We start from the raw sequence: 27,978 nt of genomic DNA, 5'->3' as shown, positions 1-27,978 counted from the left end.
TGAATTATTAGTTTTAGTTTATTGTGTTTTTGAGTAAACACCAGTTGGGAAAAAAAAGAATAGTAATTCATAATGGATAAAGATGCTGCTGCATGGCAAACACATATAAGTGCAATTTTGTGCAATTTTTAGGTCTTGCAAGATCTGGTCTGCAAAAATCCAAGCATCACTAGAATAGTAGCTGATAAGACACTTATATTAATACAGGTCAGAACTGTTACTGCAAAGAGTGTCTATGGACATTCTCAATCACCCAGGTCATGGTTGTCCCAAAGATGCTTATCAAAGGCAAGTGGACTTCCTTGTTTTTTTGTTCCTTGAAAAGTTTCATTTTTTTAATCCAAGAAGCTTCTTCAGTTGTGGCTGAATGGTGGGGAATGGAAGGATGTATATTCCATCTAAATATACTAAAGATAACTGCTAAGGAATATACATCCTTCCATTCCCCACTATTCAGTCAGAACCGAAAAAGCTTCTTGAATGAGAAGTGAAATGTTTTCAAGGAAAAAAACCCAAGAAAGTTCAGTTGATTTTGGTAAGCACCTTTGTGTTACTGCAAGGAGATTTAATAATGGCCACAAAGCACTTTGGAACCAGAGAAAACATCTGTTAAACACAAGCACACTATGGGAACATTTGACCATCCACCTTTTACTTGTCCGTTTCAGGTAAAGGGAACCTTGCAAAACATATATACTCTCATTACAGTTTCTGTTTATCTGACCTTAAATATTATGGAATTACTCCTCTCACTTTCTTAAAAATTATACCTTTAACTCTTGAGTACTCAAGGCAAGAATCTCATTCTGTTGCAATTTGGACCTTGTAATAACATTAGAACAGTGGGATGAAAAGCACTAGCCTTTGTCATGCTTTCAAGAACAATCATTCAACATAATGACCAGAATCTACATAGCTTCTTTTGCAAATCTGTCCACTGCATTTATTTCAGTCTGCGAAAGGTTACCCTTATATCTGAAAGTAAACAAAATTGTTTTTTCTGTGATAAGGGGACTATAAGTGATTATTTTCCGCTTGTTGCTATACAGCTTTGCTTCTTTTAAAACCCAGGTATTCGGTTGAGCTTCATTAATGTGGACATGTGATAAATTATAGTAATTATCTTTCTCCTTCAACAATCTGCCTCTTTTCTGTTGCACAGCTCCAAATTGTTTCTCCCTTTGAACTTTGCTGTAGTTAGAATTAGCAGTGGTTCGGATTTCTGCCCTGCTAAAACAAGATAAGAGACACTGGGTTTTTAACAAGAGTTCTTTTAAATTAAGTAGGTTTTTAGACTAAGCACCTTTGTTTATCTCGTTTCACAGGTAGTAATAGGTCTTGGCTTTCTCATTTAAATTGTGTTAAGCAAAGCCTAAAGATGGAATAACCAGTTTGTTTGGTTTTTTTAACTAGCACATGCTTTTCTCTTGGGCATACAGTTATTCTAGGGATAGTTTTGCAGAACCACAAAGGAAGGAGATTGCCTACATTAATCCTTTTCCCCACCACTACCATCATCCCTGCCATGTGCTAGGATCTCAACCCTGCTACTGACTCTGTTGTTAAGAGTGAAAAATATCTGTTTTGGCCCTACATTATGAGAAATGAGCAATTGTTGGTACAGTATCTCAGCGGTTCTGAGATTAATTCTGTAAAGTATATCTTTCTGAAAGTTTACCGTTCTTTCTATCTTAAGGTGAAATGTAAAGGTTCAGAGATGTGAATGTTGTGAGTGTTTAGTATTACTGTCTGTGGATATCATAACTATAAACAGAACTAAAGTAACTCCTTTATCGTGTACATGAAACAGCATTGGAATATTGTTTTACAATATATATCCATCTGTCTGACAACAAAACGAGCTGTGAGCCCACAAGAGGATCCTGCTGTTTGTTTGTTGTTGTTGTTTTGCATATTCAGCCTCATTCTAGTATTTGCTTGCTTTGCTGCAGACTTGGAATGTTGCTCAAGACAGAAGAAAAACAACCACCATGAAATGCATTTTTCCATTTGTAGTTTGTTGAAATCCACCAATGTGTCTGATCAGCATCAGAAAGAGACATTCAGAAGGAAAGGAAACACATTGGCTTGCTGCACCCCAAGACAAATTCTATTTGTGGTGGGAAGGGGAGAGGGGGCACATGCCGTTCATCACCCAGAAGGGTAGCCAGGAAAACCCTGGCCATCAGCCAAGAGAATCGTACAACATTTAGTCCATGTGGGCTTCAGATGTGTGCTCCCAATGGAACAACCTGGAGAGTGGGCAGAGGTCCTATTGGAGGCGCGATATACTCCTCTTCTCTCAGCAACCGCAACAGAATGTTCTTTTTATTCCGAGGCCAATGGTAGATATGAGTATTATGAAGCCAGGTAGGTACATGTTCCTGAGGAGAAGGAAAAGTCAAAAAGAGAAAGAAGAACGTGGGTAGGAAAGAAGAGAGAAAGAAGCAATATATAACCCTTCCTGATTCTTAATAGCAGCTTTTGAGACATACACACCATTAGAGTTACAGACTCCACATTTGACATGAATTTCCCCAGTCTTCCTCATATGTCTTTGCCAGCAAACTAAGCAATAAATTAAGCTGTGGATTTCTTTTCTGAACAATTTCAATAAATCCTTGTGAAATCACTTGTATGAAGCATTTTCCCAGCAAGTTTATTGCTGCTTATATCATTCAGCTTTAAAGTCCTATAAATCTGCATTCCATAGTTATAATGTTGAGGTACAGGTGAGTCATGTAGCTTCCCTATAGCTCTGATAGCAAAGCTTCAGGAGGATCTTGACTAACCTACTCTAGATTATGGTAGTAATTTTTCCCATGCTGATTAAGGAGAATTTATAAAGATGGTGCCTACATTTTCTTGCATGTGATATTATCACATAGTAGGATAAGCTTATCCTACTATAAGTAGGAGGGTTTATTTTATTATTTTCCTAATGTACAGATTTATAGATACAACAGCCTATTTGAAAATGATTATGAGTAGGATCACACCTCATGCTAAGTAATAACCAAACAAACCAGGATTCATGTAACAAAAGAAGTCACAAAGGAAGAATGCAGCATCTAGAATCCCCCTCTCCCCAAAAAAACTTTTTAAAATGTTCAAAGTGAAAGAGAAAAGAATCAGTATATCAGCTTCTCAAGAAGGTAACAAAATGTTAGCAGGTAACAAAGAAAAGTCAAAACTAGTCAATTCCCATTTTGGCCATTTTTTTAAACCAGTATGGGAGTATGAGTTTCACTAAGCAGTTGTGAAGAGCAGGATTAAGGAACAGATTTGTTTTCGACTGATAAAATACAATTTTTCTATATTTTGAATCAATTCAAATCTCCAGGGTCAGCTGAACTTCATCCTAGGGTACTGAAAGATTTGCTGATGGTCTAATAGACTGTTTATAAAATTTTGAGACATTTGAGATACTGGGTAAAGTACCAAATGAAATGAAAAATGATTGAAAATAATGCTGAAATTACAGAGGTCAACATGGATTTGTCAACTATACTGCATTACTAGAAGTATAGTTTCCAAATCACTGGAACTAAGTGTGCATTAGAACTTCATTGTGCATTAGTCAGACCCACCAGTTCTGGGCATTAGACTTTTAATCTGGATTTTTCTTAGATTAACTAGGAGGGATTAAGAAAAGACCAATGAAGTAGCCTGGGAGACTAGAAATGTAACAAAAGGTATCACAAAGAAGAAGGCCAAGATTTGTTCATTATCATTGCAGACAGCAGGACAAGTAATAATTTAAAATTATAAGAATACAAGAGTAGTTTAACAGAGAATTAAGTACCTAGAGGGTTGATGGTCTCTGCATCATTAGATGTGATTGATATTGGACAGCCACATGTTATCAATGCTTTAATTTGAATTATTTCCAATTCTGTAGTTCTACAAAATGAGATTCTGGCCTACACAGTAGGAGAACCTAGTTGATATGTAAAAATCTTCGCATATTCTGCAGAACAGATTTTGGGTACAGATTGAGAGTAGAGGTATTGTTTTGATATAATTCTGTTTTAAGAGTATTGTGAAACATTCCTCTACATTGTTACATCAAATGCCCAAAGGATTTTTATTTCACATTCCCAAATATTTTTTTAAATGTTATATATCTAATTTAAATTTTCATCAAGCACCAAAAAATGAAGTTATTCTGCCTTTGTCATATTACCTTTTTTGCATTGGGAAAGAGCACAGGAATGAATCTGAAGTTCATGCTTCCTTGTTGTATAAATTCAATTTGCATCTGAAACAATACAAAAGAATGAAAATTTGTCAACATTAATTTCAGATGTATGTATTCTGATTTCTAATGTACAATGGCCTTCAGTTATAAACAGACTCATGTCCCTACAGCAGCGCACTGACACAATCAGATAGATTTATGTATGTTTTTCTTGGATTATGAATTGCATAGATATCCAAACAGTGAAAGTAGGTTGTGATCCAATGTTAGACACAACACATGTGCCCTGATTGGAGTAATACTGTTTTCCAGTCTAGATTTTTGGAAGTAGGGGGGCCTGGGTGTACCAATAAAGGAGAATATTTGTAGCTCAGGATTGAAAGGAGGGATCTCTCTGAGCTTGGTTGTTTCATACCCAAACTAGGTAATGAAACATACACTGATGTTACCTAGTTTGGGTAATGAAACATCTGCAAGAAAGCAGCCAAGCTCAGAGAGCACCAAGGAGCCTAGGTGTTAATTACTCCTTATCACTGAGCAACAGATAAGCATGTGCAAGATGCATATGCTGTACTGGGAGGTTTATTGCTGTGTATTTTTGTTGGAAGGGCCTTGTCTCGTATTTATACACCTGTTGAATGCTAGTGCAGATGGACAATTAAAAGCAGAATTGTGTTTCATTTCTGGAAGCTTTTCAACTATATTGCAGGGCTTATCCACTTACGTCTGAATTTTTCCTTAAGTATTTATTATTATTTATTTATTGTTTGAATTTATATACCGCCCTATCTCCCAAAGGACTCAGGGCGGTTCACAGGCATATAAAAACATCAATATACAAATTAAAACAATCATTAAAAAACTTATTCTACTGCCCAATTAATTAAAAGTAAAAATATAGATATTAAAATCAATTTAAAAACCCCTCTAAATTTAAAATCTAAAAAACTAAGCCAGTCCTGCACAGATGAATAAATGTGTCTTGAGCTCGCGACGGAAGGTTCGAAGGTCCGGAAGTTGACGGAGTCCTGGGGGGAGTTCGTTCCAGAGGGCGGGAGCCCCCACAGAGAAGGCCCTTCCTCTGGGCGTCGCCAGACGACACTGCCTAGCTGACGGCACCCTGAGGAGTCCCTCTCTGTGAGAGCGCACGGTCGGTGAGAGGTATCTGGTCGCAGTAGGCGGTCCCAGATAACCCGCCCTATGCCATGGAGCGCTTTAAAGGTGGTCACCAAAACCTTGAAGCGCACCCGGAAAGCCACAGGTAGCCAGTGCAGTCCGCGCAGGATAGGTGTTATACGGGAGCCACGAGGGGCTCCAACTATCACCCGCGCAGCCGCATTCTGGACTAACTGTAGCCTCCGGATGCCCTTCAAGGGGAGCCCCATGTAGAGAGCGTTACAGTAATCCAGGCGAGACGTCACGAGGGCGTGAGTGACCGTGCATAGGGCCTCCCGTCCAGAAAGGCGAACTGGCGCACCAGGCGAACCTGGTAGAACGCCTCCTGGAGACGGCTGTCAAATGATCTTCTAGAGACAGCCGCTCATCCAGGAGGACGCTTGTTGCGCACCTTCCATCGGGGCCAATGACTCGCCACCGATGGTCAGCCGCGGATTTAGCTGACTGTACCGGGACGCCGCATCCACAGCCACTCTGTCTTGGAGGGATTGAGCTTGAGCCTGTTTCTCCCCATCCAGACCCGACGGCCTCCAGACACCGGGACAGCACTTGATGGCTTCGCTGGGGTGGTCCGTGGAAAAGTACAGCTGGGTGTCATCCGCACAGCTGGTACCTCACACCGAACCCACTGATGATCTCACCCAGCGGCTTCATATAGATGTTGAACAGAAGGCGAGAGGATCGATCCCCGCGGCACCCCACAAGTGAGGCGCCCGGGCCGACCTCTGCCCCTGTCAACACCGACTGCGACCGGTCAGAGAGATAGAGGAGAACCACCGATAAACGGTGCCTCCCACTCCCAATCCTCTAACCGCGCAGCAGGATACCATGGTCGATGGTATCGAAAGCCGCTGAGAGGTCTAATAGGACCAGGGCAGAGGAACAACCCCTATCCCTGGCCCTCCAGAGATCATCCACCAACGCGACCAAAGCCGCTCCGTGCTGTAACCGGTCGGAAACCGGACTGGAACGGGTCTAGATAGACAGTTTCATCCAGGTGCAAGGGAAACTGATATGCCACCATATTTTCTACAACCTTCGCCGTGAAGCGAAGGTTGAGACCGGACGATAATTACCTAAAACAGCCGGGTCCAGGAAGGCTTCTTGAGGAGGGCCTCACCACCGCCTCTTTCAAGGCGGCCGGAAAGACACCTCCACCAAAGAAGCGCCAGAATCGCCTGAGCCAGCCTCGTGTCACCTCCCGCGTGGCCAGCACCAACCAGGAGGCACGGGTCCAGTAAACACGTGGTGGCATTCAGCCTCCCCAACAACCTGTCCATGTCCTCGGAGCGACAGGGTCAAACTCATCCCATAAAATGTCACCAAGACCACCTCAGCCGCCTCACCAGATCACCGCAATCTTGGTCCAAACCATCCCGGTTGAACGATTTTATCGTATAGATAACCGTTAAACTCCTCAGCACGCCCCTGTATCGGGTCATCCCGCCCCTGGTGTAGGAGGGAGCGGGTCACCCAAACAGGGCGGCTGGGCGGTTATCTGCCGATGCAATGAGGGAGGAGGCGAGCTACGCCGCCTCCTCATTGCCACCAGGTAAGCCCTAGTATAGGACTTCACTAGTGTCCGATCAGCTTCTGAACGGCTAGACCTCCAGGAACTCTCTAGGCGCCTTCTCCGCGCTCATCCTCTCAGCTCCTCAGAGAACCAAGGAGCCGGTTGGGACCTGCGCCGGGTCAGAGGTCGCAAAGGCACGACCCGGTCTAAGGCCCCGCCGCGCCCGCTCCCAGGCCGCAACAAGTTCCTCAGCCGAGCCGTGAGCCAGACCCTCAGGAAATGGCCCAAGCTCCGTCCGAACCCTCCGGTCCATCAGGCGCCTGGGACGGAACCAACGTGTCGGCCCGCCTCCCGCGGCGGTGAATGGCGGTCAGAAAGTCCAGACGAAGAAGAGAGTGATCTGACCATGACAAAGGTTCAATGACTATTTCCTTTAAGTCCAGATCTCTCAACCACTGACCAGAGACAAAAATCAGGTCCAGGGTGCCACCCCCAATGTGAGTAGGGCCATCAATTACTTGGGTCAGGTCCAAGGCCGTCATGGAAGCCATGAACTCCCGAGCTGCCGATGACGAGCCGGACGATGGCAGTTAAAGTCCCCATGACTAAAAGTCTGGGGGTCTCAACTGCCACCCCGGCCAGCACCTCCAGGAGCTCGGGCAGGGCAGCTGTCACGCAGCAAGGAGCCAGGTACGTGATCAGCAAACCCATCTGGCACCTATGGCCCCATCTCACAAAGAGGGATTCGCACCCGGCAATCTGAGGTACAGTGGTCTCCCTCGGCTCTAGACTTTCTCTAATCACAACCGCCACCCCCCCACCCACACCCTGGGCCTCGGCTGGTGGAATGCACGGAAACCCGCGGCACATCTCAACAAGGCACACCCCTTCAGTGCCCAGCCAGGTTTCAGAACGCCTATAAGGTCCGCAGCGCCCCCCTGAATAAGGTCGTATACTAGGGGGGCCTTATTAACTACGGACCGTGCGTTGCATAACATCAGCCGAAGGCCCAGGCTCTGGGGGTCATGACCATCCGGGGAACGGGAAAAGGACGGGGGATCGGGGCGCGCGACCGCTTGCAAACATCGGGTGCGCGCCCCCCCAAAACGATATGATCCTCCCCTTCCGCCATATCTGCCCCTCTCACTTACCGTGGGAATCAGGCCGCCCTCACCAACAGGAACGCAATCTCCCCTAACCTCCGAACCTATTAAAACCGTCACGAGCAGGCGCAAGGACTGGCTCCTCCCGACGGGCTACCCCAACGCCCGCCTTAACCCTCCCACCCCTTAAAAAGCCCTATCTAAAACCCCACAGGCTCTTTTTTTCGTGATGCCACCTCTGTGGGTCCCAAGACCACATTGAGGCCGGCCCTTGATAATGCGGCGGGCCATTCCTGCGAGGCGGGGCACTGCAGGCGCAAGAGTTCCAAGGCAGAATATCGCATAAATAAATAAGTTAAAAGCATACACAGGAGAGAGCAGACGACGTGAAGTAGCAAAGTAATGTCTGGGGGGGCAAGGTGTAATGCCAAGTCCAGTGGATACCCATCTGCCAAATGTCTTCAGATGGTGGCTGGCTTAAAGCTGATACAAGATGGTATAAGTCGCAGATGCAGTCTGGTAGTAAAATGATTGTGGTTCTGAAAAGCTCAGTCCTAAAATCCGTCCTAATAGGGGTGGTATTCATCTCCCCCGTTCGTGGCGTCACCGATATTTCCAGAGTGGATGTTTCCTCATAAGATGTTGCAAAGTAGGGCCCCAATACCCATTCGGTCTCCAATCACCTTCCCGAACAGTCCCAAAAATGACCATCAGCCAGCCATATAAGATGCAAGGTGACAAATGCAGCTGGCCCATGATTGCAGATGACAATGCAACTCCCAGTCCGAGAAGAAGCAGGCCCCGCTAGGCCTAACCAGGCCAAACTGGGCCAGGACACCTCCGGTGGGGGCCACAAGAGGGATCTATCACAGCCCTTCACCCTAGGCCGTAGGGAGACAAAGATCAAATGCGCAGGGAAAGAGAATACAGTAACTCCGGTGGATATGAAAGTGTAGCTAGAAAAATTCCACAAAATACAATTCTGTTTGTATTTTGCAGTCTGCCATCAGTGGGCTCCAGTGTATGCGTGTGTGTGTGTGTAGCAGTTCAGTGTGTTCCACATGTTCAGTGCAGGCATAAGATATGTTCATATCATAGTCATCTGTGGCAAGCTACAATGATGTCAAGATGCAAATGTCATCACTTGCCTCCCTTGCTCCCCAATGGGTACCCATAGATCACATGGCAGAGATTTGAACCAAGTATGAAAGGATTTAAACAGGTCACAAACCCACACATATAATCAACTGCATTTACAGAATATGGAGTTGCCGTGCCCTCCAAGAGGCACCGCAGAAAGCAAAGTTTTAAATATGAACAAAGCAGGGCTTAACCACAGCACAAACGCCAATTTTTTGGCAGAAGAAGCAGCAGCTGAAGACTTCCTTTTGAAATGGCAAGCACGTGTCCTCACTCACCATTCTGTGGATGTACTTAGTATGTAAACCATGTTCGTCCTTGTCCAGCTGGGATTCAGCCCCTTCAACATCCTGTTTGTATTTTGGACTGATTGCTATGATTATCATTACTGTCTTCTGTCAGAAAGAGAAACACTTTTATGAAATCATAAAATGCAGCACAGTTGGGCAAAAACAGCTGGGAAAGCTGCCAGCTGGGATTTTACGTGATCTGATGTTCCTTGGAAGCGTAAGGCAAGCCAGTTCCTTTTGGCAGTGAGACGGTACAGTATACATTGGAATTCCTCATACCAGATTTCCTGGATCGCCCATGAAGCACAGTTTAATTTAAGGGAGAGAGAAAATATTTTTCAGCATTGGCCGTGCTGAATCACAAAAATCACCAACTCAGCCATAATTATGCATACTGTACAAAACACACACACACACACACACACACACACGAGTGCATATTTATAATATTGATTCTTACAGCTTGGAATAGCTAAGAGGCTGTGGAAGAAATTAAACACCTCTTATTTTCAAGAAAAGCCACAAAATGTAAAACTTATTTTTAGGAGGTAGATTTAAAAACAAAACAAGCCATAATCACAAAGATTCTCCTTCCATAAAGAATAATTCATACACTGTAATAATTCACACTATGGCTTTTTAAAAAAATGACTGTATCCAGTGGTTGGTTTCAATTTTTTTTACTACTGGTTCTGTGGGTGTGGCTTGGTGGGCGTGGCTTGGTGGGCATGGCAGGGGAAGAATACTGTAAAATCTCCATTCCCACCACACTCCAGGGGAAGGATACTGCAAAATCCCCATTTCCTGCTGGGACTTGGGAGGCAGAGAATAGATGGGGGCGGGGCCAATCAGAAGTTTTACTACCGGTTCTCCGACCTACTCAAAATTTCCGCTACCGATTCTCTGGTCATAACTGGTCAGAACCTGCTGAAACCCACTTCTGTTTGTATCCTATCTGAAACCAGAAAGAGCATTGAAATTTGTAGTGGAAAACCTTTTCTGCTTGGTAGAGCATGCTCTACTATATTATCATCTTCAGTTGGCTGAGGGGTAGAAGAGACAGTAATGTAATAGGGAGATGAAGCCAAAATTATCAGTTTGTTCTTTGGGGAGTATATATGTCACTTTTGTAGGGGTAGGAAGCTTACTGGAAGTGTAGCACATGCTTCCTTTAGTTTATCACTGGACACTGGCAGTGGGGGATTTACCAATCACTTTGGCTTGCACATTGTTGGGGCATAGGTACAAAGCTTTGGAAACCAAAGCTTTTAGTTACAGTTCATGATTTCCTTATCTAGTCTTACACGAGTACTAAGCCAACATATGCAAACTTATCTGTCCAGCATGCTGTTTCTAACAACCGATAAAGATTTCTTCTGGGCAGCATAATCTTTCCCCCCCCCCTAAGCAAGACCTGTCTATCTCATCAAATTATTAAAGTGAGCAGAACCTAGGTTCACATAAATTAAGCAAAAGTTTAATCTTATTTGGTAAACTAAGCCCCAATTGCCTGGATTTACATGGCATACCCTTATGCACAACTCTAGCTTAGTTCAATATGTAAATCAAGTTCTCTGCTGCTTATATGTTTCTTTGAATCTAACCCAAAATATACAGCATAGCTAATTGATGTGCTTGATGTATGTTTTTGTTCTCTCTCTCTCTCTCTCTTCCTCTCTCTCTCTCTCCCTCTCTCTCTCACACACACACATTCCTGTACATAACACAGACAAGATGGATAGCTCATTACTCTGAGAAAGATTCCTCAAAATGCTCAGCAAAGGAAATATTACTGATGAAAAGAGAGCCAGGCTTTCTTCCCTCAGTTGCTTCCATTTTAAATTCAAGGAAAGGGGAGGGAGACAGGGCAGGAAAAACATTAATAATTAAACCAGGTGTGGTGGAGAGAACAGATTCCTATTTTAGTTCACTGTGCCTTAGGAAGCAACCTTAGGTATTCCATGCACGAAAAACGTACAAGATTTATATTTTATCTTTACTTACATCACTTAGATAACGTTCCATCCACTTGATAATATCAATTCCTCGGATGGTGTCCTCAAATATGTCAATCTGTTAAAAAGTGAAAATATTAATATGATTTCTTTAGGTCTGACTGCTCTCTAGGAGGCTATTTTAACCTTAATTCAAAATTGGCATCCTTTCCAAATGGTACACCTAGTATACCTAGGCCAACAATACTGTCCATTAAAAAAAAATCACTACTATGTTTAGTACAGCTTGGTAAAAAATCTGCAGTTCATATCACAGTGGAGAAATTGGTTAAATCAACTTGATGCATACTGAAAAAAAACCACTTGTGTGATAAGGCCTTGCCCACTCTGCACCTGTACCATCCCCATGGTGACCTCATCTGCCCCAAAAGTTACACTTGCCTGTCATAAGTCATGGATTACAAACCACAGTGCTCAAATTCACACATTTTGCCAAAACTATGAGTGTTGTGTTAAAATACTGCAAATTGTTTCAACCCAACCAAGATCTTCAGGAGCCCCAGCAAATGGCCCTCCTTTGGTGATGGACAGACAAGGACGCTCTTGTTAGAAGAAGCCAAATTTCTTGCGTCCACAGATTGCAAAATCCCAGGCCAACTTCCGCCATTACACATCATGAATTGGTATCTACCATATCAAACTACGTTTAACTCAGTCTTGGAGGAAAATGTTTATAAAATTACTGCCACGGAAGAATAAAATATAAAGGGAAATTCTTGGCATGAGTAGGTCTGTTCCTACTAATATTGAAGTCAACCTCTCTAAATGTTGTACACACATGCAGGATGCTGCTGGAGACACCTTTTAGAAATATGAATCTGAAACATTACTTCCACCCAACACATTCACTTTAAATTCACATTTACATGTTTTACTTAAACGAATTTTATGTCTTTCTTTTATATAATATTCATTATGAAATATACAATATTTAGGCTGACAGGCACATTAAAAACAAACAATGCCACTTTGAAATTAGAATTGCCTCTCCCCAGATATTCACACTTTTTCTCTTTGCAGTGCAGACTTCCAGAATAAAATACTTACCGCAGTCTGAAATCCATTCACAAATAAAAAGTTCACAAACTTCATGACCTCGACAGCTGCGTCCACGGAATAGGTTATAAAGACTTTGCCTAGGAGAAGTATAATTATCAATAAATAAAACAGATGTGCTTTGAAACAAAATAGTTCTGAATTCCAAAGAATTCACAAAGGCAGCCTACCATGAGTAGCTGCAAGGTGAAACGTTGCAGAGCATATCACCTTGCAGATGTGGCCAAGAGGTCCTTTGTACATCTAGTGCTTCAATTTCATTCTTCCTGGACCAGGAGATTCTCCAAACTGTCACTAATGCCGCAGCACATCCCAAGTGGACTATTGTAATGTATTCTACACAGGGGTTGACCTTGAAGGCTACTTAGAAGGTGCAGCTGGCCTAGCATGCAATGGTACAAACAGCCACGGGCAGACTGTATTATGCGATTTTAACCTTACTGCTCCATGAGTTTTATGGCTTACCCATTGGCTTCTGGGTTCAATTCACGGTGCTGGTTACCTCTCTCAGAACTGATGATGTTCAGGAAGTATTAAAACCTGGCTATTCTGCCAAGTTTGGGGGAAGGTTGATGGTTGAGCCTATTGCATGAAGGAGGGGATTGTTTATACGTTTGTCTTCTTACAGCTTATAATTTGCTTTTGGTATTCTTCTTGCTTTTTAACTGTAGTCTGCCAGAATCATCACAAATCAGGTGCCCCTAAGTTGTATGCATGCAAATATAAATAAACAACTACAAGGTGACACACTGCAGTCTCAACAGGGACCTCTGGATTTTAGTCGTCGGGCAAGTCTGTAAGAGCAGAGATTCCCAATCTTTCTGGCTTTGAGGACGGCGGGGGTGGGTGAGAGAGGGAATGGTTCCATGCCAGCAGCAGTCAAGCTGTTCACTGCTCACCCACCAATTCCACAGCCTGGTTCCAAATGGCTCAAGGCCCGGGGGGTTCGGGACCCCTGTGTAAGAGTAAAGGCACCCCCAAAATTCAGACCTCAAATTGTTTACAGCTGTATAAGTCAAAACAAAACCTTGAACCCGTCTTGTTTGCTAACGGGAAGTCGTAACGACTTCAACGAAAATGTCTTGTGTCCCGATAAGATCCCCAACTCAGAAATCTAATCACTGCTTTCTATATCAGCTGCAGTTTCAGGATCATTCAGAGCTCATTACAGTACAGGTAGTCTTCAACTTACAACAGTTCACTTAGTGACCGTTCAAAGTTACAACAGCACTGAAAGAAGTGACTTACGGCCATTTTTCACACTTAGAACTGTTGCAGCATCCCCACGATCATGTGATTTAAATTCAGATGCTTGACAACTGCTTCACATTTATGACGGTTGCAGTGTGCCGGAGTCATGTGATCCCTTTTGCAACCTTCTGACAAGCAAAGTCAACGGGAAAACCAGATTCACTTAACAACCGTGTTACTAATTTAACAACTGCAATGAGTCACTTAACAAATGTAGCAAGAGAAGTCGTAAAATGGGGCCGAACTCACTTAACAAATTTCTCACTTAGCAACATAAATTTGGGGCTCAATTGTGGTCATAAGTTGAGGACTTCCTGTTATATAAATGGGAGCACGAACAAATGTAGTTAAATGTTGCTATCCAAGAAAGGGTATGATTGAGGTAAAGTAGACATCAAGTGACAGTGATGACTCTAGAAACATCCCTTCAGAACTTGGTTTCTTTTTCCTGAGGAAGTGCAATCTCATGTAAAACAGTCACATCACTGGGCTATAGTATCAATTACCCAATAAGCTGCTTCTCAAATTCATTACATGACACTCAGTTGGGATGGGCAAGTTAGTCCATCACAAGTGTTATCTGGTGAAGTTTCTGCATTTATCTGAATGTATGTTCCTGGAGAAGAAAAGGTGTAAATGTATTTTCTCCAAAAATGAATGCCACAGAACAGATCGAATTCTATCAAAATTTGCAAAGTATGTGTGTCTCACTTATGCCAAGAGCTTTGCAACCCACGCCATTTGGAGGCCACACCTGGAGGTGATGAAATTAATCCAGTCAAACGTAGATGAAATATTGGCCACTAACCTCCGCGGATACAAGGCACCATGCACATTATACTAAACTACAAGAAACATTGTTAAAACTATCACTTTCACACTTTTCTGATAACCAATGACTCTGCTTGTCTTAACCTGAATCTTACAAAATGAATTAAGAGGTAGAGTGTTCTGACCCAGCTCTCCAAAGTCCAAACACAAGAAACCCTCTGTATTTAAATCAATTATTCCTTTATTAGGAGCACCAGCAGTCCCGGCAAAAATTTTCTCTCTCACTGCAGGCTAACAAGTCTGTCCAGCAGGGAAATGAATAGTTGTCTGCCACATCTATTCATCTCCACCCCCTGCCTTTTATCCCCAGAGCTAAGGTGGGACTTCATTAGCAGCAGTGGCTCTTCCGTCCCAAGGATCGGCCCATAGATTTCTACTGCTCTCCTCTCCTCTGACTTTGCGCATCCATGCTTCAGGCACTGGATCCAGCTGTTCCTCCTCTTCCTCATCAGCCACCTCCAGACCTGGGGGCTGTTGACTCTCCATCAGAGGGCTGATAGACAGCCCGGGCTCCACCTCTCTCTCTCTGACAGCTCCATTCCCTCTTCCGCTTGGAGCTCTCAGGTTGCCTTGATGCTTACCCTGACTCCCTCACCTCCTCCTCATCTGTTGGAGGGGCCTGTGGCCAACAGGCCACAACATAGAACAAGTGAAGGATCAGAACTCGTCACTGACCAGTACAGCCTCCCTTTTAAGGAGTTCCTTTTTTGGCCCACAAGAATCCATACTGGCTTTGTAGATTAAGCCAAAATTTAATGACCATTCAGTATATTGAATGCATTTGACAACAATAGGTAGTCCTCAACTTACAACAGTTCATTTATTGACCGTTCGAAGTTACAATGACACTAAAAACAGTGACTTATGACCGTTTTTCACACTTACGACCATTGCTTTATCTCCAAGGTCATGTGATCAAAATTCAGATACGTGGCAACTGACTGATATTTATGACAGTTGCAGTGTCCTGGAGTCATGTAATCTCCTTTTGCAACTTCTGACAAGCAAAGTCAATGAGGAATTCAGATTCACTTAAAACTGTGTTATTACTGTACCTTAACACCTGCAGTGATTCACTTAACAACTGTGGCAAGAAAAGTCATAAAATGGAGCAAAACTCACTTAACAAATGTCTCACATAGCAACAGAAATGTTGGGCTCAATTGTGATTATAAGTCAAGGACTATCTGTATATTATCCATCTCTATCTAGGAAGAAGCTGTACTAGGGCCTCTGTTTACAGGAGAAGCAACAAGATAAAATCTTCAACATTTTTGTTTTCCTTCAGTTTTTTAAAACTTTGTCCCTGCTTGTGTTTTTAATCCTGCTCTTTGAGTGTTTTTCTTTCCATTTTGCAAGCACAAAGAGACACCCGTGGTCATGTGCTGAATAGGCTAGCTATATAAATCAGAAAGATATATAGGAATGTCTTTCAAGCTTTTTGCTAATATAGTTCTAGAAATCCCTCAATCAGTAGAAGAACTCAATAATGCAAAAATGGTATGAGACACATATTGGGGGAGGGGAGGAATGATCCTTACTTATTTCTAGCGCATAAATACATACAGAACTAACAAACAAGAAACAGCAGACGCTTACGTAGCTCTTCAGGCAAATTGCTGGTCCTCAGTGTCCCTCTGGCTGCAGAATTAGTCAGGGGTCTTGGGATAGCCCCAGGGGTGGACATGCTGTCAGACTGAGCCATGGAATCAAAAGGAAATCTCTCTACGCCCTCATGAGCACCGTATATTTCGAACGGTGTGTTACTCTCAAGCATCTGCTTCTGAAACTGGTCACTGAGAAGAGAAAGAAAACCCACTGTGAATTCTGAAACTGTCCAAATCTCATGATTCTGAGTACACGTTCGGTGTCCTTTCTTAATAATAAAGGCATAAAGATTCTCTGTGTTTAGAAAAAGCTGGGGGAAACTGCATTTATAAGCCAGGGAAGATTAAGGACCCCACCCAAAAGCTTCTTTTGTTCTAAAATACATAAAATGAATTAAGCTTTCTCCTATTTGTTGAAACAGAATTGGGGCGGACTCAATTTAAACCAGTCTGCCACCATTTGTAATGGGGGCCTGCCAGGACTGAAGATGCTCAGTGACAGTGCAATCCTGCAAGCAGAAGTCCTCATTGCTTCAACAAGAGTTTGTTGCTCAAAAGAAGGATTGGAGGAGGAAGTCGTATCAATACATCTTGAAGTATACGTTCTGTATGCCAAGGGCATCCGAGCTCTTGAAAAGACCATCAGGATTTTAAAAGAAGTCTGCCGCTGGCATTTTTACTTTCTTTGATTAGAATTATTTCTTTTGTTCTGTTTATTATCTTAAAAATTAAAAGAAATCCTGAAGCATTTGATAGGAATCTGAGATCTCCTCTTTCTGTGGGATAAAAACAGTTCTGTGATTTCAATCAATCCCTAAATCAGGGTGACTGTAGCCGCCAATGCTTTGTGAAGAGGGAACTGCAAATCAAAGATGGGGTGTGCGTGTCAAAGCTCCATTATGGCTTGGAGCAGGAAACACATGCACTGTGTGGCCTCATTCATTTCAAATAGACTTGGCCCCTTGGAGAAGCAGTAACATACAATATATGGGCACGTAGACATACACCCTTACTATGCAAGATGAACAGTCTATGTTGAAGGATAATGTTTACAATCTAATTCCAAATTGCGTAACCTGCAGTTGTCAGTGGTCCTATGGCCTTCAGATTAGTTTCATGGGAGATTTATTTATTTATTTATTCATTCATTCATTCATTCATTCATTCATTCATTCATTCATTCATTCATTCATATTTTTATACCGCCCTTCTCCGAAGGCTCAGGGCGGTGTACAGCAAATAAAACAACAGAAATCCAAAACAAATTAAAATACTAAAACAAGTTTAAAAATCTGATTCGACCGCTGTATACTTAAAATATTAGCTAAAATTATTCGAAAGCTAAAACCCTGTTAAGAACCCGCTAAAACCCCCCATATTAAAATCAATCATGCCAGCCCCGCTTGGTGAAAAAAGAAAGTCTTGAGCTCGTGTTTAAAGGTCTGGAGATCAGGGAGGAGATGGAGTCCCACCGGCAACTCGTTCCATAGAGCCGGGGCCCCCACAGAGAACACTCTTCCCCTGGGGGCCGCCAGCCGACATTGGCTAGCCGACGGCACCCTAAGAAGGCCATCCCTGTGAGAGCGCACTGGACGTACCGGACAATGGGAGGTAACTGGCGGCAGCAGGCGGTCCCGTAAATATCCCGGTCCAATGCCATGGAGCGCTTTAAAGGTGATAACCAACACCTTGAAGCGCACGCGGAAGACCACCGGCAATCAGTGCAGCCTGTGCAGGAGAGGTGTTACATGGGAGCTATGGGAAGCTCCCTCAATCCCCCGTGCGGCCGCATTCTGTACCAGTTGGAGCCTCCGGGTGCTCCTCAAGGAGTAGAGAGCATTGCAGTAATGTAGAGAGCATTGCAGTAATCCAGATGCTATGTAGAGAGCATTGCAGTAATCCAGATGGGAAGTGATGAGGGCATGAGTGACCGTGCATAACGAGTCCCGGTCCAGGAAAGGGCGCAATTGGCGAATCAGGCGGACCTGATAAAAAGCTCCCCTGGCGACAGCCGTCAAATGGTCTTCTAAAGACAGCCGTGCGTCCAGGAGAACGCCTAAATTGCGCACCAATTCCCTGGGGGCTAACGATTCGCCCCCCACAGTCAGCAATGGGGTAAGCTTCCCTGGACCCAGCTGTTTTAGGTAATTATCGTCCAGTCTCCAACCTTCGCTTTGTGGCGAAGGTTGTAGAGAGTGTGGTGGCACGTCAATTACCCCAGTACCTGGATGAAACTGTCTATCTAGACCTGTTCCAGTCCGGCTTCCGGCCCGGATACAGCATGGAGACGGCTTTGGTCGCGTTGGTTGATGATCTCTGGAGGGCCAGGGATAGGGGTTATTCCTCTGCCTTGGTCCTATTATACCTCTCAGCGGCTTTTGATACCATCGACCATGGTATCCTGCTGCACCGGTTGGAGGGATTGGGAGTGGGAGGCACCGTTTATCGGTGGTTCTCCTCCTATCTCTCTGATCGGTCACAGACGGTGTTGACGGGAGGGCAGAGGTCGACCCCGAAGCACCTCACTTGTGGGGTGCCGCAGGGGTCAATTCTCTCGCCTCTCCTGTTCAACATCTATATGAAGCCGCTGGGTGAGATCATCAGTGGTTTCGGTGTGAGTTACCAACTATACGCTGATGATACTCAGCTGTACTTTTCCACACCGGGCCACCCCAACAAAGCTGTCGAAGTGCTGTCCCGGTGCTTGGAGGCCGTACGGGTCTGGATGGGGAGAAACAGGCTCAAGCTCAATCCCTCCAAGACAGAGTGGCTGTGGATGCCGGCACCCCGGTACAGTCAGCTGCAATTGCGGCTGACTGTTGGGGGCGAGTCATTGGCCCCAATGGAAAGGGTGCGCAACTTGGGCGTTCTCCTGGATGGACGGCTGTCCTTTGAAGATCATTTGATGGCCGTCTCCAGGAGAGCTTTTTACCAGGTTCACCTGGTTCGCCAGTTGCGCCCCTTCCTGGACCGGGATGCCCTATGCACGGTCATTCATGCTCTCGGGACATCTTGCCTGGATTACTGCAATGCATGGGGCTTCCCTTGAGGAGCACCCGGAGGCTCCAGTTAGTCCAGAATGCGGCTGCGCGGGTGATAGAGGGAGCCCCTTGTGGCTCCCATGTGACACCACTCCTGCGCAGACTGCACTGGCTGCCTGTGGCCTTCCGGGTGCGCTTCAAGGTTGTGGTAACTATCTTCAAAGCGCTCCATGGCTTAGGGCCGGGCTATTTACGGGACCGTCTGCTGCCACCGATTGCCTCCCACCGACCCGTGCGCTCTCACAGGGAGGGACTCCTTAGGGTGCCGTCAGCCAGGCAGTGCCGACTGGCGACACCCAGGGGAAGGGCCTTCTCTGTGGGGGCTCCCACTCTCTGGAATGAACTTCCCCCAGGACTCCGTCAACTTCCTGACCTTCAAACCTTCCGCCGCGAGCTTAAAACACATCTATTTATTTGTGCAGGACTGGACTAGAATTTTAATTTTAAAATTAATTTTAATGGGGTTTTATCATTTTAATCGTAATTTTAAATTTTGGCCTATTTAAATAAGTTTTTTAATTAATGTTTTAAATTGTATTATATTTGTATTTTTATCGGGCTGTAAACCGCCCTGAGTCCTTCGGGAGATAGGGCGGTATAAAAATTTGATTAAATAAATAAATAAATAAATAAATAAATAAGCTGACTGTGCCGGGACGCTGGCATCCACAGCCACTCCGTCTTGGATGGGTTGAGTCGGAGCCTGTTCATCCCCATCCAGACCCGAACGGCCTCAAGACACCGAGTCATCACATCAACGGCTTCGTTGGGGTGGTTCGGGGTGGAGATGTACAGTTGAGTATCATCAGCATACAGCTGACAGTTTACCCCGAAACCACGGATGATCTCTCCCAGCGGCTTCATATAAATGTTGAACAGGAGGGGTGAGAGAATCGACCCCTGCGGCACCCCACAAGTGAGTTGCCTAGGGGTCGATCTCTGGCCCCCTGTCAACACCGTCTGCGAGTGGTCGGAGAGATAGGAGGAGAACCACCGTAAAACGGTGCCTCCCACTCCCAAACCCCCCAACTGCTGCAGCAGGATACCATGGTCGATGGTATCGAACGCCGCTGACAGATCTAACAGGACAAGAACAGAGGAACAACCTCTGTCCCGTGCCCTCCAGAGATCATCAACCAACGCGACCAAAGCCGTCTCTGTGCTGTACCCAGGCCTGAAGCCGGACTGGCACAGTTCTAAATGACAAGATGGTAAGTGTAATCCTACATTACTACAAACTCCACCCACTTTTAATTCCAAATCCTCCCACACTGTGGTGGTTATGACTGGTTGACTTATGCCATAATTTAGTGAGCCTTCATAATTTAGTTACTAGATAGAGGCTAGCTCTGGGTGAATAATCCAAAGAGGCAGGAGAAGAGAAAGAACTACATCTAGAAAACCTGGAAGCTAACAAGGAGAAAGACATGAAATTACTGAACCTGGAACAGAAATGAAGTACATAAGAATTATTTTGTTTCCCTGCCAGAAATCAGAGGCCTGTGAGAAGCAGCAGAGATTCATATCAGCAAGGCAATTCAGCCTGGGAAGACCACTCAATTTGTCTCAGTGAAATTACTAGGGAGGCTTTAAATTACTTTATATACATTTTGTAGATGAGCTCACCCCAATAAATTACTCTTAAGGCGAGAAGTTTAGAGAAAGAGGAAAAAAGGTTTGCAGTTTCACTCTTAACTTTTAGATCATGGGTGTCAAACTCCATCCACCGGGTATTGTGACTTTTTCGCCTTTGCTGAGCTGGGGTGGGCGTGGCCTGCACTTGATGCATCTGGTCCGTTTGACAATAATACACTAATACACAAATTTCTCCACTATTGACCTACTGTGTCTTCAAGAATCATCCAATCAAAAGTTTTGTCAAACTAACAGCAATGACAGTCTTTATATCTGATCAATCGTGGCCAAATGATGCTGTAAGTCACTAGCAATGAAATGGCCAAATCCACTTTACTTAATTATTGTCAACGAATTTGTAATTTTGTCCCTTTCTAGTGTTCTCCTTTACTCTAAGTCAGTGGCTTGGTAAATTTAAGCTGATCTGAATCTGAAGCAGCCATTCTTCATTAAATTTGGAATAAATAATGACTAAGTTAGGCAGTAGTTTTAAATTCTGGTTCACAGTAACTAGAAATGGAACCTATTTGTATATACTTAGCCTCGGGTGAGCCATCAGCCTTGCTTATAGGAAAGATTATAGAGCAAATGAGATGGCAGGTGAAATGGCAATATATGTGTTGATATTATCCAGGCAAAGGTTAGTATACTGTTCATATTCACAGGATGCTAAAATAATCATCATTAGCTTTGCATGCGAAAAATGAAATAAGCTCCAAGGTTGGAAAATACTTACTGAAATCTCTGGAGTCCTTCGGAAGAGCTTTCCCCCTGAGGCAGCCTTTCTTCATTACACTTGGGTCCATGTGGCCTAGAATAATGAGGGATTATTTGCTGAGCAGGGCGGGTGACTCTTACACAAGGGCCAGGAACAGGAAGCTGCACTTGAGGTGAATGTGGAAAATGTTGGTAGGGGGTTTGCCCATCTAAACATAACAGAAAATAAAAATTCAGGCCATTGTTTAAGTGAGACTCCTTCCCACAACAGGTAAATAGATAGTACAAACTATTGATTATCAACAGTTCATTTATTGACCGTTTGAAGTTACAATAGTGACTGAAAAAAATGACTTATGATCATTTCTCATACACATGATTGCTGCAGCATTCCTATGATTATGTGATAAAAATTCAGGCGCTTGGCAACTGATTCATATTTATGATGGTTACAGTCAAGTGAACATCTTTTGCAACCTTCTGACAAGCAAAATCAATGGGAAAGCCAGCTTCACTTAGCAACCATGTTACTAACTTAATAACTGCAGTAATTCACTTAACAAATGTGGTAAGAAAGATTGTAAAAAGGGGCAAAAGCAACAAGAAAGTTGGGCTTATTTGTGGTTGTAAGTCAAAAACCATGATCAAACTGGATGCATTCCTTACACCAAGACATGGTTTTATTTATTCACATTTTATTGAATAAACCCCACATGCAACTTACTAAGGCTGCACATGGTTCAAAATTTGGAAGAAGTGTTTGGGATTCCTGCAAGCACAGCACCCCTTTGCTATTCATTAAATTATGCATGGCATTAAATATAGTAATGTCACACATTAAGTTTGTTTTCTTAATTGTAGCTTATTGAATAATTGGTGTTGGCTGGAATCACTTGATTAAGGCTGCAGTAATGAATTCATACCACATATGAAACCAAACCCCAATAAACTACAATATTAGTTTAGTATGACACAAACCCAGTCAACAGGACAACCATTTTACAAAAATTACAGCAAATGCATGTATAGCAGGGGAAACACTATTTATGACTAATGAGCTTACATGGATTCTGGTAGTACATATTCTGATTGTAGTATCTTGGACGCCACTGAGCTTGTGGTGAAATATAAAGATGAGGCATCTGTGGAAATAAAGGGTATGACTGAGAGTCCATCAGTGAATATGCTCTGGACATCAGAGGCTTTGGAAGATCTTGTAGGTTCAAAACAGAAGTAAAGGACAAGGGAAGCTCAGGTTGTCCAATGCCCAGAGGATCCTGAGGCTGAGAATCATATCCTGCATCTTCTGTCCTTAGGTCTACTGGCACCCTATTATCGTGGTGCCAATTTGGCTTTATGTTTTCCTGATTTTCACCAAATGAATGCTGTGATATTTCTGATGAACTTCTTTGCAAATTACTAGAATTGTGCCCGATGTCAAGAGAATCAGCTGATGGTTGAGACCTCAAGAGCTGGTTTGTTTTGTGTTGAGGCAAATAATTACATTCTGAACAGTCTGTTGAGTTGCTGGATTGGCCAGGAAATTGTCGTCTTCTAGAATCATAGGTGTCTTGTGGAAGACTGTGGCCATACGTTTCTAGTATGCCATTATTAGAATTGATGTGATCAAGGTGCTTATAGAATCCTAGTTGCCCATTCATTGGATGAGATGTTTGAGTGGGATAAGTTCCCATAGGTATTGAGTTGTTTATAACTTCTACAGAAGGGTTTGAAGCCTCTTTCAATGAATGTTCTGGAAAGGGAGACCAGTCAATAGTTTCATCCACTTCAACTGGCATACTTCGACCCATTGTAGCGCCTAAAGTGGGGAGGGGGGAAATATATAGCATAAAAAAGTTTTATTATTTGGTCTGCATAAAAGTGCATTCGTTTCTAATTCAGATGTGCTCCCAGCAATAAAATGGGAAATCTGAGAAATGGAAGCAACACATCTGGAAGGGAAGATAAAGTTGGGATTGGCTGAATTGTATTACATAATTGGGCATCTTATGGAAATACTCTAAAGAGATGACTGCCTTAGCCAACACCTGCCTAGATTCCTGAAAGAAATTAGACTGTCATAGTTAGAGCTTTGATTGCTCCCTTCATCATAATTCTTTTTGCTTTCCACCCAATCCTTAGGACCTAGTCGATCAGTGGGGGGAACTGAGCTGGCAAAACCTTCCCCAAAGGTTTTTGAGAGGCTGAAATTTTTTAACACATTTGACATAATTCATCCGATTCAAGATTAGATAATCATGATCTGTTTTATCAGCAGTGGTTCAGTCTGAATAAAAGGCTTTGCAAAATGGCAAAACAAAACACTAACCTTGTAAGGATGTCATTTCAATATTCTGTAGGAAATCTATGGAAATAAGTACCAAGTGCAAATGGTAGCTAATGGGGGGGAAAGGAGAAAATACAAATCATAACAGAAATACACAATTATGATCATCATTCACAGAGTAGATAAGAAAAAGATGTATATCCATAATAATATGCTCATTTCCAATTTCCACTCACTGAAATGGCTGAAAGAGGAGATATGGGATCCCATTTAAGCAATGCTTGTTTCATACCTTATTGCTTTTGATTAATTCTATCATGCTCTGAGATCTACCGAAATAGCTTGTTTGATTATTCAAATAAACAAGAAATCAACAAATTTCAAAACACCTTTCTTCACCTTAGAGTTCTTCAGATGTTCAGGTACCACAGCAGGAAGAGGAAGGAATATGGGATATGTTTGCTGCCTTAAGTTACCTATAAAGTAATAAGGACAGGATAGGAATACAATAAAGAAGTAAGTTTAAGTCAACTCATTTTCAATCAACAGAATGCTTTTGTATTTACATCATGGAGACATTAAAATATATATATACTGTATTTTTCGGACTATAAGATGCACTTTTTTGTCTCACAAAAGGGGGCGAAAATGTCTGTGTGTCTTATAGACCGAATATTGCTGAAACCCCGCCCACCCACCAGCCATTTTTTGGTCTCTGCACACCCTGTTTTCGGGCCTTTTTTTCAGCCTTTTTCAGGCCCTTTTTGGCCCATTTTGGGGTTTTTTTCTGGCCTGTTTTCAAGGTATTTTGGCCTGATTTGGGGGCATTTTTGGCCCATTTTCAGGGCTTTTTTGGCCTATTTTTGAGGCTTTTTGGACCTGTTTTTGAGGCTTTTTTTTGGTCCATTTTTGGGGGTTTTTTTGGCCCGTTTTGAAAAAAGCCTCAAAATGGGGCAAAAAAAGTCTCAAAAACAGCCCCCCCCACCAAGCCTCAAAAACGGGCCAAAAACAAGCCCCGGAACAGGCCATAAAAAGACTGGAAACGGGCCAAAAAAGCGCAGAAAAAAGGGAGGCCAAAAACATTTTTTTGTTGTTTTCCTCTTCTAAATTTAGGTGCGTCTTACAGTCAGGTGCATCTTATAGTCTGAAAAGTACGGTATATTATTTGAATTGTTTTTTCAGTGGCCTGAACCGAAAGCAACTAGACACAGAAACAGTTTTTTCCTTCGTACCATCACTCTGAGAACACCTAATTCCCACAGTGCTGTCTAATATCTCAGCGTATTTACTATAGTATGGCTGTATTATTTATTCTTATTGTCTTCTTTACTCCCCCTTCTTATTGGTATTATTATTATGATTATCATTATTCTGTTACTATCATGCACATTGAGAGCTTCTGCACCGGAGACAGATTTCTTGTGTGTCTAATCATACTTTGTCAAATACAGTATTCAATTCAATTGTATCTACGTTTGTTGTGATGTATGGCTAAAATATTCATCACCAAGTTCCCAACTTCAAAATTGCACATGCATTTTTTTTTTATCAGAATCAGTAAACCTCTATAGCAGGGGTGTCAAACTCAAGGCCCGCAGGTCAGATCTGACCCGTGGTATGCTTAGATCTTGCCCGCAGGGCTACCCCGGAATCATTGAAGGACTGGCCCATGGGGCCTCTGCCAAAAAAAGCAGAAAAAGGAGGCCAAAACATTTTTGTTGTTTTCCTCTTCTAAATTTAGGTCGTCTTACAGTCAGGTGCATCTTATAGTCTGAAAAGTACGGTATATTATTTGAATTGTTTTTCAGTGGCCTGAACCGAAAGCAACTAGACACAGAAACAGTTTTTTCCTTCGTACCATCACTCTGAGAACACCTAATTCCCACAGTGCTGTCTAATATCTCAGCGTATTTACTATAGTATGGCTGTATTATTTATTCTTATTGTCTTCTTTACTCCCCCTTCTTATTGGTATTATTATTATGATTATCATTATTCTGTTACTATCATGCACATTGAGAGCTTCTGCACCGGAGACAGATTTCTTGTGTGTCTAATCATACTTTGTCAAATACAGTATTCAATTCAATTGTATCTACGTTTGTTGTGATGTATGGCTAAAATATTCATCACCAAGTTCCCAACTTCAAAATTGCACATGCATTTTTTTTTTATCAGAATCAGTAAACCTCTATAGCAGGGGTGTCAAACTCAAGGCCCGCAGGTCAGATCTGACCCGTGGTATGCTTAGATCTTGCCCGCAGGGCTACCCCGGAATCATTGAAGGACTGGCCCATGGGGCCTCTGCCATTAAAAAGGAGCTTGGGAGAATCGCACACAGCCCTCCTGAGCTCTGTTTTCGCTGCAGAGCACTCAGGCCACCACAAGTGCCCCCGACCCGAGTGACATTGAGCTGGTCACATCCACCCTACCCATGCCCCCCACGCGCCCCCCCAAGATCAGATACAACCCTGATGCAGCCTTCAATTAAATCAAGTTTGACACCCCTGCTCTATAGTATCATAAAAATCAATGAGGTATACAGTTTGAAATGCAATGGAAGCTCCTACTTTCAGTCTTCTAAATATGAAAAAAAACAAAACAACTGTATGATCTCTGATTTACACAGGACTCTATCCTGGCTGGAGAATTCTGGGAATTGAAGTCCACACATCTAAAGTTGCCAAGGTTGAGAAAGACTATACTAGACCAACTAGTTCATTTTCCTCATTCACTTCTACCACACAGAAGCTGCCATTAGTGAGGGAAGGGAAATCTTCAGGCTTAGGATCCTAATAAATGGATTGTTAGTTTCTCCATTCTGACCTGTGCAGCTCTCTGGTCCAAAAATCAATGCATTTCATTTGAGGAAGCACATGTTCTTCATAGTTAATTTTCTTGCCAAGTTTGGAAGAATAACAGTGAGTTCCAGTAGAGCCGACTTCAAGTATTTCTTCAAACCTTGCTTCAGTTGCATAAAGGGAAAAATTCAATAATGAACTGAAACAAATCCAAATTATTATTTTTTTCTTTTTGCAGAAGAAAAACAGCTGAGAATGATTTTAAGACAGCAAGAGTTCTATACATTTTAATATCAGTCACTTCCACAATTCCAGAAAAGACTTAAGATGTATTTATTTCTACAGGATAAGGGGTCACCCCTCAATAAAACTTCAGAAGAAATAAGATGAATCAGAAAACTATTATCTGAGGTATCAGGTTAAATCTCACCCTGACTCAAACAGCTGCAACATTTTAAAAATATAAAGGAAAAAAATGCAATTTTCTCTGTACTGTACCTCTACTTTCTCATTTCTACTCCTTCAGTCATCTTATAATTCAACTCCTACAAAATTAAACAGAAATGAAGAATACAATAGACATACATCTATCAAGTCCACAAATATCTAAGTGTTGAAATATAATCCAAAAAGTTGGGCTTACATCTACACGGACCGTAAAACTGCCACATCTGAGCAAGGAAGCAATGTTATTCTGTAGTATTTAAGAATGCTTTTAATTTCATTTTTCCTCTCCTTGTCTAGAATTACCCAACTCAAGAATATTTTGGTAGACAATCCTGAAGGCCTTCCACAAGCCGAGAGGCAGAAATCTCGCCTCCTGACAAGCAAAAAGACCCAGCTGTGGAATCTGTCCACCCTGCATCTGCCCTGTCAGTGTGGCTGAAGGCAGATGAAACTCCAGGGATGAGGGGGGGCGGGAAGTGTTTCCGTTTGGCTCAGATACCAGCACACAGCAGCAGTGTACACATTTAAATGATTGCTGGATAATGAATCCAATCAGGCTCTCAAGTGGGAAAGGGGAGAGGAGTCAAATAAGATAATTTGTTTGGGTAATTTGCCCTGAACGAGTCCATATTAAATTTTAATTCATATCCAATCATGACCAGCATTTTGGAAGGAAGAAGAAGAAGAAGAAGGGGGGGGAACCCAGAATCCTTTTTGTTCCAACTATTTGTGCATTTCTTAAGACAATTTGAACCTCATTGAAATCTCTGTACTTTCCCTTTTAAAGGCATGCGTCAGCCTATGAAATCTCCAAAGGACAAGGCTGACTAAACTCCCTCTGTTTTTGATTAAATCTTTTCTGACAGT

At 43.0% G+C, this 27,978-nt stretch overlaps 1 protein-coding gene across 2 annotated transcripts; it reads right to left on the bottom strand.

Moving 5' to 3' along the window:
- Positions 1 to 27,978, bottom strand: TRAF3IP2 (TRAF3 interacting protein 2). 2 transcript variants are annotated; one of them, XM_058173847.1, is made up of 12 exons: positions 27,163 to 27,978; positions 26,690 to 26,863; positions 24,263 to 24,339; positions 23,906 to 23,973; positions 22,640 to 23,395; positions 21,596 to 21,785; positions 16,176 to 16,372; positions 12,486 to 12,574; positions 11,428 to 11,496; positions 9,412 to 9,528; positions 4,188 to 4,261; positions 2,217 to 2,386 (listed from the first exon to the last, which is right to left on the bottom strand). In XM_058173847.1, exons 4-12 carry the CDS (start codon positions 23,919 to 23,921, stop codon positions 2,359 to 2,361), a joined length of 1,536 nt encoding a protein of 511 aa, XP_058029830.1. In that variant the 5' UTR covers positions 23,922 to 23,973; positions 24,263 to 24,339; positions 26,690 to 26,863; positions 27,163 to 27,978; the 3' UTR covers positions 2,217 to 2,358. The 2 variants fall into 2 exon arrangements, with proteins under 2 accessions (XP_058029820.1, XP_058029830.1); XM_058173837.1 differs by lacking the exon at positions 27,163 to 27,978 and having other exon boundaries at positions 1 to 2,384; positions 4,187 to 4,261; positions 26,690 to 26,897.

Source organism: Ahaetulla prasina, chromosome 1 (genome assembly GCF_028640845.1).
Source record: "Ahaetulla prasina isolate Xishuangbanna chromosome 1, ASM2864084v1, whole genome shotgun sequence".
NCBI lineage: Eukaryota > Metazoa > Chordata > Lepidosauria > Squamata > Colubridae > Ahaetulla > Ahaetulla prasina.
This window is presented reverse-complemented; position numbering and strand designations above follow the sequence as displayed.